This window comes from Lepidothrix coronata, unplaced genomic scaffold (genome assembly GCF_001604755.1).
Source record: "Lepidothrix coronata isolate B3197 unplaced genomic scaffold, Lepidothrix_coronata-1.0 Scaffold20, whole genome shotgun sequence".
In the NCBI taxonomy this organism is placed as follows: Eukaryota; Metazoa; Chordata; class Aves; order Passeriformes; family Pipridae; genus Lepidothrix; species Lepidothrix coronata.
In genome coordinates this window covers 5,280,936-5,296,658 of record NW_016690200.1, presented here as the reverse complement: position 1 = coordinate 5,296,658, position 15,723 = coordinate 5,280,936, and the positions used below count along the sequence as shown (strand labels likewise).

At 43.4% G+C, this 15,723-nt stretch overlaps 1 protein-coding gene across 2 annotated transcripts; it reads right to left on the bottom strand.

The window, feature by feature from the left end:
• Positions 1-18: 18 nt before the first annotated feature.
• KIN (Kin17 DNA and RNA binding protein) lies at positions 19-15,155 on the bottom strand. Of its 2 annotated transcripts, none has more exons than XM_017807764.1 (13): positions 14,980-15,155; positions 13,571-13,665; positions 12,666-12,709; positions 12,425-12,547; positions 11,376-11,557; positions 10,390-10,438; positions 10,020-10,077; positions 6,502-6,625; positions 5,964-6,014; positions 5,489-5,557; positions 4,401-4,500; positions 3,363-3,463; positions 19-2,091 (listed from the first exon to the last, which is right to left on the bottom strand). In XM_017807764.1, the coding sequence occupies exons 1-13, from the start codon at positions 15,091-15,093 to the stop codon at positions 2,029-2,031; spliced, it is 1,173 nt and encodes a 390-aa protein (XP_017663253.1). In that variant the 5' UTR covers positions 15,094-15,155; the 3' UTR covers positions 19-2,028. The 2 variants fall into 2 exon arrangements, with proteins under 2 accessions (XP_017663253.1, XP_017663254.1); XM_017807765.1 differs by having other exon boundaries at positions 6,502-6,622.
• Between the last annotated feature and the right edge of the window lie 568 nt (positions 15,156-15,723).

Sequence of the window (15,723 nt, the reverse complement as noted above, 5' to 3'; positions counted from 1 at the left end):
CCAAAGGATCACTTGCTCTTCAGGAGCATTCAGCAGTGAATGAGATCAGTAGTGGAACAAATATGCCTGTCTGTGTACCGAGAGCTGGATTTAAAACTCTTCTTTTCTGGTAACCTTAGAAAAAAACATTGGCCATATCCTTTTCAGCAGCCCTAATCCAGGAAAGGGACTCAAGCAGTCTCCTTGCCCTTCTGAACTTTGGTTTCCTTCACTTAGGCACTCTAAGCTGGCATGGGATCTTTGTTGCAGCTGTGTCAGGAGTGAGAGAATCAATATGGTTTTAAAGTCTCTTCAAAGTTACTCTCAGAACTGTCAGCAACTTCTTACAAACCATTTATCACTTCTTTGAACTCATCCATCAGCTTTGGCCTCTCCAACATCCCACAGCAGCCAGTGCCCCAGTTTAACAAGGCTCTAGGTGAGGAGAGGAAAAACCCCTGAGTGTGTTTTTAAATCCCCAAATCAGTAATTCCACCATTTCCTAGCCTGTATGTGAACACAGTGAGTAACCATTCTCTGATCTTCTCCACACAATTTAGGACTTGTCTACTATATTCACTCTAATTTGTCAGGTTCCAGAATGTCAAATGTAATTATTTTCAGTGATACAGAAGCTCTTCTGTTCATCATTCTCCTACACATCTCCTCTCCCTCAGTACCTGTCTTTTGAGAAAGGGCAGAGCTGTTCACACAGGTTGTACAAAGAGCCTGAATTTACAGACAAGTGTATTTTCTGCCTCCAGTTCTCATAACTCTCCATTCTTCATGCCCAGGAACCCTGAAAAGCCACCTGATGCCCTGTGTGAGGTTGGTTTGGGCTACTTCAGACAGCAGCTGTTTCATTAAACCTCTGCAGACTTCCAGTTTCCTGTAGGGTCCCCTGGAAACCACAAATCAACAAGACAGTGACCTTCCGAGGCAAGGAAAGGGAAGAGGTTCCAGAGTCACACAACCTTCAGACTGGACCTTCAGGTGATGGGTTTTATTTTGTTCAGGACAACCTGCATCTTTTTTTCACCCAAATAATGTGGTGCACCAACCAAGCACTTCACTGTGCTCCTTGGTGGATTTAAACCAAGAGCTGCTTCATGCATTTGAAAGGCTGATAAGAAAGAGAGTGGCCTAAGAAAAGGTTTATGTTTATTCCTGAAGTGCCTTAGAAATTAAACATTGTATAAAATGTGACTTTTTTAAAAAAATAAAACAAGTAATGTTGTATCATTTAACACAAGTAATGTTACTCATGTAGCAGAGCAACAATAGAAGCATGAACAAAGGAAAAGGCTCTGGAAAACCAGGAGAGCAACCATCAGCTCCTACATGCACACGCTTTACCTGGCATCCTAGAAACCCCACAAGTAACATCCATGGAGTAACTCCATACAGAGTTCATATGGAGATAAACTGCATATTAAATATTACCAGGAACCCTGACAAACATGTTGGAGCAATGACTTGCATTCCACTACCACCCGTGTGCTAATCAAAAATAAACTGGTGACAGCACTTAATAAACCAGACCATTCTCGCAGCATCCAGGGAATAATCTCTTGCAGCACAGCACTGGTACCTTCCTGCTATTCCTCCAATCCCTTCCCTTGTTCCTACAGCCAGAGTTCCATTTTGGCTGTGGATTGAGAAGGGTGTTGTTTAAACTCCACTGGCTCCGACACACTCTGCCTGCCTGCAGGTAATTCTTTCTTCTGGACCTGCTCACAGACTTCAGTAAATAAAATACTCCAGCTTGCAGCTCTCTCCTATATTTTACAACAGGAAATCGAAGCAAATATTATAACTTCAATATAGAATCAGATGAAAAATCTCCACTGATAATATTTCCACAAACATTTCATGTAACAAATCCATAGCTATCTTTAAATAGATCAAGTTTGCTTCTGTTAATTTCTATATACAATATAAATACACACACAATTAAAACCCTGACATGGTAGAGTCTTGTGTCTGCCTGAAAGACGTCAGAAAGATGGTTTTGGGAGCCAAAATCTTCTCTGATCCATGATTAGCACCTCAGGCGAGCTTGGAAACATCTTCATACTGGATGTCTTCGACCCGGCGTCCTTTTAAAGGTCCCTGGAGAATGACAGAGTAGAAGAAATAAGGTCACAATATAAAATTATTTGATTCTTGAATTCTCAATGGGGAATTTACAGCAAGAGAGCTAAAGGGGATCTGTTCATGACACAATATTCCCTGTTCCATTATTTTCAACCTGACCAGAGAATGTGACAGGGCCTTGACACTGTCCCACAAATCCTTTCACTTTCAGGACAGTTTTTGTGTCAGTTAAAGTCCTTGCAATTTTGGGGCAAACATTATCAGCTGTTTTGAATTAATTCACTGCTATGAATTTATAAGTAGTAAAACATTTAATTTTGAATACAAACTTATATATAAAGAAACCTAAAAAACTGTTCTCCCTACAATCAGTGAGAAAATCCTCCCAGACTTCACTGGTTTCCAGGAGTAGTTTCACCCATTTTTAATTTACATTTCAGAGTTCATGAAGGAAGAGGAAACATCAACACCTACAAGCATCAGAGCTACAGAAAAATAACCTTTGCTTTCCGAGACCAATATTAACATGATCCTTAGGTCCAATCAAAGCTCCTTCTATCATTGGGGCATCTGTGCAGTCTTTTCCCAAGTAAGTTCTCCAGAATCCAATCTGGGCTGAGTTTCTGCAGCCCTTCTTTGAATGGGATCTAACAGGGTCTCCTTCTTGCAAAGGTATGTCTAAGAAGTTTGACTTTTGAGCCTCTCTGCTTTATCTATGAGTTTCAACATTTGTTTTGCAGAGGGGAACAAAGAAGGAGCCACACAGACATGATCACATGGCCTGATTTTAGCTCAGAGAAAAGTGATACATAAAAAACCCCAAACAAACAAACAAGCCTGAAACAAAAAACCCAAACATAATTGCTAACCATGAACAAAACAACAACTCAGCACATAAAGCCCCGTGTTCAGGCTGGAAAAGGCAGGAGAAGATTCACCTCCTCCTTGCATATTTCACATTTTTTACCTTCCCACAAAATAGTACAACAGCCATGTTCAAAATAAACATACAAAATATTTTCCAAGTCTCTTTCAAGTTCAAAATTTGCTAAAATCAGCATCCTGGCATCTTTTTAAAGGCAAACAGCAGAGAATTAGCCTGTGATGGGGGATATGTGGCTGTTTTCCTGCTGGATGGGAATAGGTGGGGGGTGACCACAGCACTTTGCACACCATTAATCCCACCTGTAAGACAGGAGTAAGGATAACATGGTTCTTTGTAAAAGCTCTCCATGTACAGATGGAAAGATCTACACAAATGAGAGCTTGCAGTGTTTGATACTTACAGAGTCAATGGTTATTGTCACTGAGAACCTCTTTTCATTGATGGATTCCAAGATGCCTTCATTTCCCCTGTACCCACCATTTAATACCATCACTTTCTTGCCTGAAATAAAAATAGGAAAAGAGTTGCACAACTTCTTCTATGTGTTGTGTCCAACTCCACTTACAGCTGAGAGAGAGGTTTCTCCCAGCAGCTTCAGGAAGCAACACCAGCTTTGTCTCACAGCCTCCCCATTTCCAAAGGGCACCTCAGTGTGAATCCCAAAATCCTACACCCTGTTTCCCTGTATGCTGACAGTGCTCTGCTTACTGCTGCCCTCAGATGCTCCACACAAACATTAGTGTGTACCAACCGAAGAAACACCCGTGACCCAGACAGGAGGCGAGGTCAGCTTTGCTAAGTATCCGCTGTTATTCCAGGCATGACTTTGGAGGGAAGTTACAGGATAAACATGGCCAAGGGCTCTGCAGGGTTCCCAGATATTCTTCCTGGCAGCTGAAGAGAGATGCTTTCGTCTCTTCAACTGAACTGCTGGTCTTCTCAGAAAAGACTCCAATTCTCACGGAAAAGGACTGCGAAGACTGTAAGTGATCTTTAAAGGTTGTCTGCTCCAACCCCTCTGCAATGATCTGAGACATCTTCAACGAGACCAGGTTGCTCAGAGCCCCCTCCAACCTGGCCTTGAATGTCTCCAGGGATGGGGCATCCATACCTTCCCTGAGCAACCTGTTGCAGGGTTTCACCACCCTCACCTTAAAAAATTTCATCCTTATACCTAGCCTAAATCTACTCTCTTTTAGTTTAAAGCCATTACCATTTGGCCACTGTCCTGTTGCTACAGGCCCTGCTGAAAAGTTTTTTCTCATCTTTCTTATAATCTCCCTTTAAGTACGGGAAGGGCCTCTAAGGTCTTCCCAGAGCCTTCTCTTTTCCAGGTTGAACAACCCCAGCTCTCTCAGCCTGTCTTCTCAGGAGAGGTTACGGTACTTTCAGGTGGGGGAATTATAATTAGGCTGAGAACACAAGCAAACAGCCGTACCTGGTGCAGGTATTACAGTTTCTAGATGTGTCTGATCGAGCTTCAGTTTGTCTCCAGAGTCAATCACCTTCACGACCGCCGTGTATTTGTCAATCACTTCCTGTTGTGAAAGCCAGAGGCCAGTCAGAGAAATAAAACATTTTTCTCTAAATTTACATTTCAAAGTTAACAAACTTGGCATCACGAGTCTGCAGTTCTACATTGTCAACAGCAGCAGGGCCTTCTGGGCTGTGCCAAAAGCCTCCAGCTTCCACAAACTGCTGATTGGCCCCACCCTGAAGTCAAGGCCAGATTAAAAGGGCTCCTCTTGAGCATCAATGCCTGGTCTAATTGGTCACTAATTCTGTAAGCCCTGTCTGAAGGTTTTATCAACCTTTGGGTCAGCTACCTTAGCTATTCTCTTAAAGATGGAGAGTAAAATAGAGGCTTCTTTTCCCCTTGGGAGGCTAAGCTGGCTTGAAACTACACTGGGATCCTATTTCTTAATAAGGCAAAATGTTACTGATCATCCCCATGCCTGGCATAAACCATGTTCCACTTCTCCTACCCAGAGCTCAGTGGAAGCCAAGCCATTGGGACACACAAGTCCTCCCAGATGTCCACCCAAAAAGCTGTAATTTTCAGCTCTGTGCCCTCTAGTCAATCATTCAAAACACATCTGGGTGTAATTTTTGGGGCTCTTGCCAGAGACTGTTGAGCCTTGGACTACCTAATACACATCATTTCACTGGCAGTGGCTAAAAGAAAGGCAAGATTTCCAGCCTGGAGATTTTGCATGCAAATGAGATCCTGCAAAGCTTAAATATCAGTGCAAAAGTGACTAGTTTCAACCTAAAATCGAACTCCACTGCTCTTGGTTGGATGTGTCAATAGGGACAAACCACACAGGACAAAACAGCACTTAAGAAAGAATCTCTGAGAAAATGACATTAAACCAATTCAGAGGTTCCCTCCCTGCCCAGAATAAGTCCTAATACAGGTAAGGTGACATTTCAGCCCCTAACAGTGTTGACTTCAGGCTGAACAACCTCCACAATGAAACAAAATTTCCGAAGTCACCTTACAGCAGAAAAGCCAAACTATCTTACCTTAACAACTGCCTTCTTCTTGTGATACTTCTCTCCAAGCTTTTTCGTTACAATTTTTACAATGATTTCCTGAGACATTTGAAAGGAGAGAAAAAATAAAATTAAATGCCAAAATATATAAACAACTCCACAGTCTAAACTAATTGTAAGTTCCGGTTGCTCTGAGTCCAAGCCCAGACTGAGCAGCTCAGTGTAGGAAGCAGGGTTAGTGTGGCTTTCAGGAATCTGTCTTTATTCTCAGATTATTGTCTCAAAGTAGCATCTCTAAAGACTTTTTCGGGTTTTTATTACAATTACAATTACACTTGAATTCAGGATATAAAGTGACAGACCACAATGGGTCAAGAGCAGGAAAGGGAAAAGAAGAGTGATTTTAGTTTGGAATCTGCTTTTGGATCTCTACACAAATCAATACTGGCTTTAGAGATGCAGAATTGACTGTATTTGCTCTAATAATTATTTTTAAGACACTTACAGGCTGCAACCAGTAGTCTCTTCGAGCTGTTCTCTTCTTCTCCTCTTCAAGCTACAGAACAACAACAAATAATCACCATTTACTTCCTCCTTCCACTGCAGCTTTCCCATGCCTTTCAAAAGCTGAACCAATTCTCCAGCCCCACATCAAGTGGGGAATAAAAAAAATCCCCAAACCCTAAATAAGGGTAAGTTAGTGTGCACTTGCTGCATAAAAATCAATCTCGTGACAGCCAGGAACCCTTGATAAAATGATGGTGATTCATATTTTTTTTTGGTCAAGTGTTTCTAGATCTTTTCTTCTCTTGCAAAATCTGTATTCTTTTACTTCCAATACTGCAGTCATCTGGGGAACAGGCACAGCTGAGCAGCAGAACCCAATTCTCATGGGGAAATGAAATTATTTTGCCTGGTAAGATGTGAAAGTCTGAATTCCACATGCACTGAAGGGCTGAGGTCACTTCAAAGGGACACCCTGGTAGAGTGGACACTGCCATAGGCATGGGGACACACAGACACAGATCCTACATGGTTATTACCTCCATGATCTCATCCAGTGCAGATTTCTTCTTCTTCTCTTTGGGCTGACTAGAGCTATGAGCTGATTCTTTTCTTTTAACTGCCCCCTCCACCATCTGCAGTGCATTCTGTCCAAGGACACTGCTGGAAGAGTAAGATGGTGTTTTCACAGCAGATCTTACAATCTTTCCTCTACCAAGACACATGTGAAGAACTGGCTGTGCAAAAAGGCCTAATCTGCCTAATTTCATTTGTGCCAGTCACCTTCCAGACCCTGCATGATCAGTTCCTCTAGAACTGATCTCCTTGGGGTGCAAACTCCATGTCCAGTCAGGGTTACTGCTGGCAGTCCAGCAGAATGGACACAACTTAATGATCAGTTCACCACTGCACAAGCAAAGAGTTGATTGAGAAGCTGAGTCCGATGGAGAAGACAAAAGCCAGTCTGTAAATAAGGTTTTCAAATTTAAAAGGGCAAGTGTGTGGCTTTAGAGAAGCCACCTGGATAGAGGAACTCTGAGACATGGCAGATGTCTAGAACTCCCTTCAGACAGAGATACTGAACCCATCTGGCAATGGGAGAAAACACATGGGAATCTATAGAAACAAATGTTACCTTCACCATCATATTCAAAATAGGCAAACAGCCTAAAAGTTAGGAAAGAAAAGAACAACCAGCACAAAAAGTTACATATTGGGGAACATCCAGGTAAAGTGAGAACTGCCTACATGCAGCTTGAGTTCAGCCATTTTTATAAAAGATATCTGAATGCAGTAAAAAAAATTAGGTGTTATCTCATGCTGAAAGATGAAGGTGGCTGTTGTGAGGTGACAGTAATGCAATATTAATATGGCCTTAGGACAAAATTGCATGTTCTGCCTGTGGTGAGGATGTTGGATGTACTACCAAGGGAAGATACCCAGTGGGAATGAAGATACAGAAATCACAGTAGAAGCAACTTTGAGAGAAAAATCGTATTTCAGAGCAAGTCTGGATAAACATAGCAGAGTTTGAGAAGAAACAGCACATTAAATTACAAGCCAAATAGCAAGTACTTAAAATAACATCTCATAAAGGGTAACATACAATTAAAACTTAACAGCTGCAGTGCCTATATTTAAGAAGACAAACATATCTAGCTATGAGGTAACTAAGAGATTCCTGGGTGTAAATAGTAAAACAAATCTTATTTAACATATTTATTAAGGATCCTGGGACAAAGAGTCAAGAGACCAACAACATTTTGGTGTTTGGGCGTGTCAACAATATGGAGGACTCAAGGAAGAGTTTGACACCAAATGGGATTGGTTTATCTTGAAAACCATGTTTTGAAAACCACAGCATTCAACAGCACATTATGTAACCTCAGGTACTTTGGAAAAGTTTACTCTGATTGCCTTCTTTCTATTGAGAGCTGCTAAGAACAACAAAAGCAGAAAGGGGTCTGGCTACAAGCACAGGTGACAGTTACTAGTGTGGAGCAGCCATGAAAGAGTCAAATGCAATGAAAGCATCAAGACTGCCAAGCATCAGTGCCTAGAATAAGCCATGGTGATGTTCCATTGGCTGTATGCACAAATTCAGTCAGATCCCCTGTTCAAGATCCACTGAAACTGGAACAAGGACAAGGAAGGGATATTCAGGGGGTGAGGGGAATGGGGAGATGAGCAGTGTGCAGGCCTGGTTGTACAGCACAGTGAAGGCTGACAGGCCAAAACTTTTCTCTACAAATACACTGAGAAAGCAAACACCAGAGAGAAAAAGAACTATTCATTTTAAAGGCACATATCAACATGACAGCACCTGGTATAAACTGACCATGAACATTCACCTGGGAACATTTACCTGGGAACTTACAAACAAGGTGCAAACTATCAGAGCAAACAGCTTCTGAAAGATCCTCCCCTGGGATTGCAGGGCTGGAGAAACCCCAACTGTGCACAGTGGAGGCTGCTCAGTGTGCTGACACTGGTACACTTGCAGCACTGCAGACAGGAGTCAGTGACCTTGACAGTGGTTTCTGCTCGTTCTTAAATTAGAATTACTTCTAATCTCATTTGTCCAATGGATGAGTTAAGCAGGGATTTGACAAGGTAAGTTACTGAGGGAACAAAGAAAGCCCAGGGCTCCCAGTCTGCTGAAGGGCAGTGGGCATCAGGAGCTGTACCCACAGTGGCAGTGGAAACTCCCAGCTTCTTGTCAGCCACAGGGACAAGGGAAGAAATGCCTCCCCTCTTACTTCCCTCCTCAGAAAGGCTCCAACCCCACCCAACTACCTGTATCCTCATGCTCTCCAAACTCCACCACCCACCAGCTATGATCTTCTGGTCCCATTTCTGCACCACACTCAGGAAATACAAGTGCCAGGTTTCCACAGCTTGAGCTGTGAGCACAGAAGGTGGGAAGCAGGGAAGTCCTTCTGCATACTGTGCAGGGGAACTGGGTATCAGGCTGACCTCCACTGCTCCTCAGGAACAGCCAACAGCTGCAGAACACACCTGTACACTGACACAGGGAAGCATTTTCCATACACGACTCTGAAGTGATGCCTGAATCACCACTTTGCCATGAAGTGCTTATCCTAATTTTGCTTCCACACTACCATTACAAAATTTACAGACAAGTATCTCTCGTATGCTATGAATAAATTAGACTACTTGATACATGATTTCACATTCAGCCAAATTTTAGCTCACTGAAACTATTCAAGGGAGTGTCTGCATTAAGTTTCAGACTCACCTTAATCACAATTTAGTGCTTAGGGATAATTTACAAGTTTTCCTCAAAGCCTGAAATCTGGATCTATTATTGCAAAGAACTGCTTTACTGTCTCATTTTCTGCCTGGCACATATCCCATCAGATACCTTATCTAAGAGCTGAGTGTGATGAGAGGAAAGCTTTCCTTTTACCTGCAACACATTTAATTACAATATTGCCTCACACGAAAAGATGTATGATCATCCAACAGTTCCACAGACTGCTGTAAGTCAGTATTATTTGCATTATTGATCCCTTTTGTCCTGCATTGCTTGTGGTTATATGATGACAATTAAATTCAACAGCTTTAGAAAGATTTATTTCAGGTAGATTCAGCTGCTTAAACGATGACCAGAGGAAGAATTTTCTCCAATTAGATAAGGCAATTAAACCTTTTAGGAATCAAAATTAACAAGTCAGGAATACCCATTCATAAAAGGCAGCTGGGACTAGATAGCATCACTTCAAGTGCTTTGGCTGGATCCCTCTTCCATCCTCCCTTGGAAGAACCTGTACCTGCCTTTTACTTTACAGGCATCTGCCATGAACCACATGAATTCAAGAAGGCTCCTCACAGCACAGATTTAAGATACACCAATTCATCCATTTTAAATACAGAAGGAACCATGAAGTCATTTACTATCCAATTCTGAAAAACAAGGCAGGATGAGATAAGAATCCAAATATTTCAGGATGAGACACATCTTCCTGCCCACACAAATATCATTGTCATGGAAGTGCTTTGCAACAATAAGAGTTCCCTTAAATTCTTTTCTCACCTTGTTTTAGAAGATGCTGCGATTGAAGTACTTGCTCCTTTGTTTAAATTAAATGTAACTAAAAAATAAAAAGACATTACTCTATTTCTATCTTTAAAAATAACTGCATTGAAGGATGTTACAATTTTTAATATCTGCAAATAGAAAAGATCATAAATTTGAAAATGTTTACTAATCTGTATTTTGGGTCAGCTTTTAAAATAAATTAAAACTTATACAAAAGAGTACTCTGCATTTCCAAGTTCCTCTTTATAACTGATCTCAAAGCACTTTATTAGGCACTAAACAGGCCTCAAGTGCTTATCTCACTTGAATCACAAAATAATCTTCAGTAGGTTCTAGAAAATTACATCTATCAAAATCTGATTACCTTTTTCTTCTTCATTTTCTCTGTTCAGTTCAGTATAGACAGGCATTTCCTACCAAAAAAATACAAAATACATTTCAAGATTCAAACAGAAAACTGAGCCCAGATATAATTTCTGGTGATCATTGATTAGCTCAGTGTTAAAGATTACTGCAAGGTTATCACAAATAACTGTAATATTCAATCTGGCTTGATTCATAAAAGATTATAAATTGAAACCATTACAGGCGCCTGTGCAAAATTCTCTAATTAACACCCCTACAGAGATGCTGCCTAAACTTGCTCAACTCCAGGATGAAAGGAAAGTGGCCTTGCTGTAGCAGTTTCCTCTATCTGAACCAGCATGATCTGCCTGGTTTCTGGATAGACTGATGACTCCAAGAAGGAAATTCTGATGTCTTTCCAAATTTTTAGCACTGGAGGCTCAGACCATTTAAATTTCAATTAGTTTTAAATTAAGAAGCACATAATTGTATACAATTAAATGTGATTTAAATGTACCTATCAATACCTAGGATCAAATTTGAGGTTCCAGCCCTGGGCAACAACATGTATGGAGGTCATGGAATGATGCCAAATAAACATCTCCCAAATAACCTCACCAGCACTATCAAAATAGAACTTTTCACTGTGTGAATTTGATTATGCCAGATTCCCCTGGTTGTTCATCTCAACCTCCCCAGTGTACAAGGTACTTGTTATCTGCAGCCCTCAAACTTGTGAAATACCATAAATGAAAACACGTCATGCTGGTTGCTGGAGTGTTTACTCTCCCTTCCTAAATTCAAGAGTGGCTTCTGAACCACTAATCATGTGAAGAACAGTAATTATTACTCCTTTAGTACTAAAGCAAGCTGGATACAAAGTAACTCCAAGTTAGGAAGCAAAGGAAATCCCAGAGGAAGGATCCCAGCAGCACCAAATTCCCCATTAACTTAACCATGAGGAGTTTTGAGCAGAAGGTTCACACACAGTGCAATTTTCCTTACCAGTTCTTTCCCCTCCAAACCTCTTCTAACTTGTTGTTCGATGAACTTAGCAGTTTTTTCTTCATCATCAAGGTCCTGTTTCTTCTTCCTCTCTTGCTCTTGTTGCCTACGAATAGTCTCAGGGTCCCTGTCGATGTACTGAATGTACCAGCCTTTGGGAGTCTCATCAACCTTGCAAAGACCTAGGAAGTCAACACAAGATAAAATAAGATTAATTCCTACAATATCAAGATCATTTCAGTCCATGTTCACCATAACAATGCAGATAATTTACCAGAGACAATACACCCCTTACTGGACTGCAAAAATTGACTTTGAATTATCTGTACTATGTGTTTCTGCCCTCCAGCTACCCAGATCTATTTGGAAATAAGCCAGAGTTGTCATAAAGTGGATGAAGTGTTTTACAATACTTTCCTTATTGAAGAAAATATTTCCTGCCCACTGAAAACACAAACCTCTCATGTATAAACAACACACACTAATAGCATCATACTAAAGGAAATGTTCCAGTGCTGCGTTATTGTTACTGACTCTGGCTAGACTGACTTTCCAAACACTCCATGACCCGTGGATGTATCCTGTAGGACAGGGGCAACCAGAGCCAAAGTAAACTTTCTGTCACCCCACAGTGCCATTTAATCTCCCTTCCTTCCACTGAGCACAGAACTGCAGAGCTCAAGCTTTAACCCTTCCATGAGGCCAGCAATGAAAACGACTGCTTGCTTTTTGTCACCTTAAATATGGAAAGATTCTGCAGTCATAAGGAGTGTTCTAGGTTTTCTTTCTAAATGGCAAATGTTGGAAGTTCATTTAGAATTTAGCAGTACCTCCAGCAAATGCTGACCAGCAGATGAAACAAGGAAAGACGCACAACTGACGTACTTATCAACATGGTTAGCAAAGAAAAACATTTGGAAATCTGTTAATGTATATACAGGAGCAGAGAGGAAGAAAGAAAAAGGAAACAGAACTAACATAAATATTTACTGATCAATTATCAGCAATTCAATTACCCAATAATTTTAAGACTCCCCAGCCCCACTCACCTTCTCTCCCTAGCCATTTTGTGAAGTCAGTCAGTGTCTCCCACTGTGTGGCATTCATGTGGATGTGTTCTCGATGGCTGATGTATTCATTGTACACAATATTATTGTGGACTCTCTTTGTTCCTGAAATACGGAATTATCGTTATTAAATACAAGTGTGGAAGCCAGGACAAACCAACCAAAATGCCTTGCACTGAAACAACAGAAGACATTAAAAACAAACAAAGAGCAAAATATTTACCAAATCGCCTCCTGAGCAGTTCTAGGAAATCATTTCGGAATTCCCTTGGGGGGATAAAAAGAAAGGATTTTAGCAAAACTTGAACAATTATGAAGCAATTTTCTGCTGTCATTAACAAATAAACATCTGCATTATAAACCTGACTATTCTTTTGAGCTGAGCATGATGAAATTCAGCCACATTTCCCTTTCTCAGTAAAGTAGCATTAAATGCAGGATGTGTGCACAGAAAAACACAATATGGTACATGCACACACACGAAATCTCCAAGAGGATAACAGTTTCCCAAAGGGATAAAATGGAGCAAAGGAATCTCTACACTTCCTACTAATTGCCGGTATTTCGTTACCAGGCGTCTTCCCAGGCTGACTGACACGGAACACAGGGCAGGACAAAGGGCAGATGGGGCAGATGGATCACTCATCTCCCTGCTAATTCCAGGGCTGGAGCACAAAGCCTCACTTCAGGCTCGTGCTGAAGACAACTCCAGTCATCCCAGCCGTCATGCAGGTCAGCTGGACAAAGGAGTGGGAGAAGCTGTGGGATGTCAGTCACACCCCTGACTTGTTGCCTCTCTGTTATGGCTCCTTTAGCTCATGTTTAGTGTGGCAGTCACTCAGCTGGGACACAAAGGTGACATATTTGTAACACAGAGCAACTTTAAACAGGATTCAGACACGAAATAAAACTGTCAAATTTGATTAAACACCATGGCTCCCCGAAATCTCTTACCTAAGTTCAAAAGTGGCATTCTCTAAATTTTCAAATTGCCATTAAAAAAAGAGCTGACACTAAAATGTATCACAATAGAGTGTCTCCAATGGGACATTATTGGGCCTTAGAGGTGTAGCTGTGCAGATTTGACACAGGAATAAAGACCTGGGTAAGAATATACAGAAAACTTACTCAGAGAAGTAATCCATGAACTGCTGAGGATTTTCAGAAGCCAGCAGCAATTGCCTCTGGTGGGACTCAGACATGCAATGACATTTGAAGCCATTCTGTAAAGCAAAAATAAATCCTTTGCATGTCTTTGTCTCAATTTGCAACACAGCTGAAGAAAATATTAAAAATAATGTTTTATGAGTGAAATTTCTTGGAGGGTCCACAGAAAACACCTTAACTCAGCCTCAGCCTAGTGTGGGGTGGTTGTTCCTCCTGACCAGATAAGCCCCTACAAAAATATCAGCTTGTGAAGTAGTGAAGCTTTTTTTTTGCTTGTAGTCACTGGGAAGAGAACAGGATTTGAGATTTTTGGGTAAAAAGGAGAGAGGCACAGGAACAGCTGAAGAATGATAGAATTAAACATCCACAGGATGCTCTACTTCCCTATGGCACATTAGAGAGGCTATTTATGGAGAACGGAAAACTAAAATGCAATCCTCAAAGATGGGTCAGGGCCAACAGGCATTCTCCAAAGTGGATGAGGACTTCTCCCACTGGGGATCCCAATAGGATCGTCCCACGACCAGCAACTGGGAACCCACCAGGTCCCACCAATCTGCCCCCACAGTCGCTTGACTGTGATTCATACAAGAGGGATTGAGGTCCCCCAAAGGAGAATAAGGGCCCTCTCCAGTGCTCCCCCAGAGCGCATCAGGGCTCCCCGTGCCCCCAGGAAGGGAAGCCAGGATGCTCCCTAGAAGGATCACACTCCACAGATGGGATCAGAGCACCCACAAGGCAACTGGGGACATTTCCAAAGGGAACCTGAGCCAGCCCTGTACCCCCCTCACTCCACTGGGAAACAAGGGAACCCACAGGAAGGTCATGAGGCCCCACAATGCCTGAGGGAATTGCAGCCCCCTAGAAGGGGATCAGGAACTCCTACAAGGGCAATCGCAGCTCTCCCAGTGTCCTCAACAGCATTAGGGACATTTACAAGGGAGATTAACAGGACAAGGGGGAATGGCTTTAAACTGAGACAGGGCGGGGTTAGGTCGGATATTAGGAAGAAATTCTTCCCTGTGAGGGTGGTGAGGCCCTGGCACAGGTTGCCCAGAGGAGCTGTGGATGCCCCATCCTTGGAAGTGTTCAAGGCCAGGCTGGACGGGACTTGGAGCAACCTGGGATAGTGGAAGGTGTCCCTGCCCATGGCAAGGAGTGGAACGAGATGATCTTTAAAGTCCCTCCCAGCCCAAACCATCCTGTGATTCCATGAGATCGGAGCCGCCGGGAGGGCTGGAGGACCCCAACCGAGGGGTATCCCTGTTGTATTCCCAGGAGAACCGCCCCCCTCAAGGGGACTGCGGGTCCCTATTAAGGAGCCGGAGCCGCCCGTGCCGCTCACGAAGGAGCGGCGCACCCGCAGTTACCTCATCGCGGCACTGCTTCTGGCACATCTGGCAGTACCAGCGCAGCTTCTGCAGCCCCTTGGACTTGATGCGGTTGGCGATCGCCTTGGGGCTGAGGAAATCCGACTTCCCCATGACGCCGACCCCGATCCCTGCCCCTCTGCCTTTCCCTCTCCCGATCCCACCGCCCCGGAAATGGCGGCGGTGCCCTGGAAGCGGATCGCGGCGGGGCGGCGCAGGCGCGGTGCGGGCGCGCTGACCTTCAGCGGGGCTGTGGTGGAGGCGCCGCCATGTTCGCCCGGGGCGCCGCGGTCGTGCTGTTCCAGCCACAATGGTACCGGGACGGGCTGGTTCGGGCGCGGTGGGCACGGGGGGGCTCGTCCCGCTGGTCGGGGAGGCTCTGAGGGGTGAGGGGGTGACGGCCCTCTGGGCTGTGGGGCGCCCCGGGACGGCGGGGTCGCGGCCCTGGGCAGCCCGTGGGGGGCTGTGGGCTCTGGGTGGGGGTGGCAGAGCTGGGACCGGGAGATGAGTGCAGGGATAGAGGATGAGATTCAGCGATGGAGGGTCCGTCCGCCGTGGGTGGGGGGCGAGGGGGAGCTCGGCGGGGGTGGGTAGTTGGGACAGGCAAGAGTTAAAGGACGGGTCTGTGCACGGCAGGAGACCCAGCTCTGCTCAAGGAATGGTGCAGCCTCCTCCGCTTCGTTTTAGTCGTTTTGAAAAACTAGTTTCGCTATTGGAAGCTTTTTCTTTTTTTTTTTTTTTTTT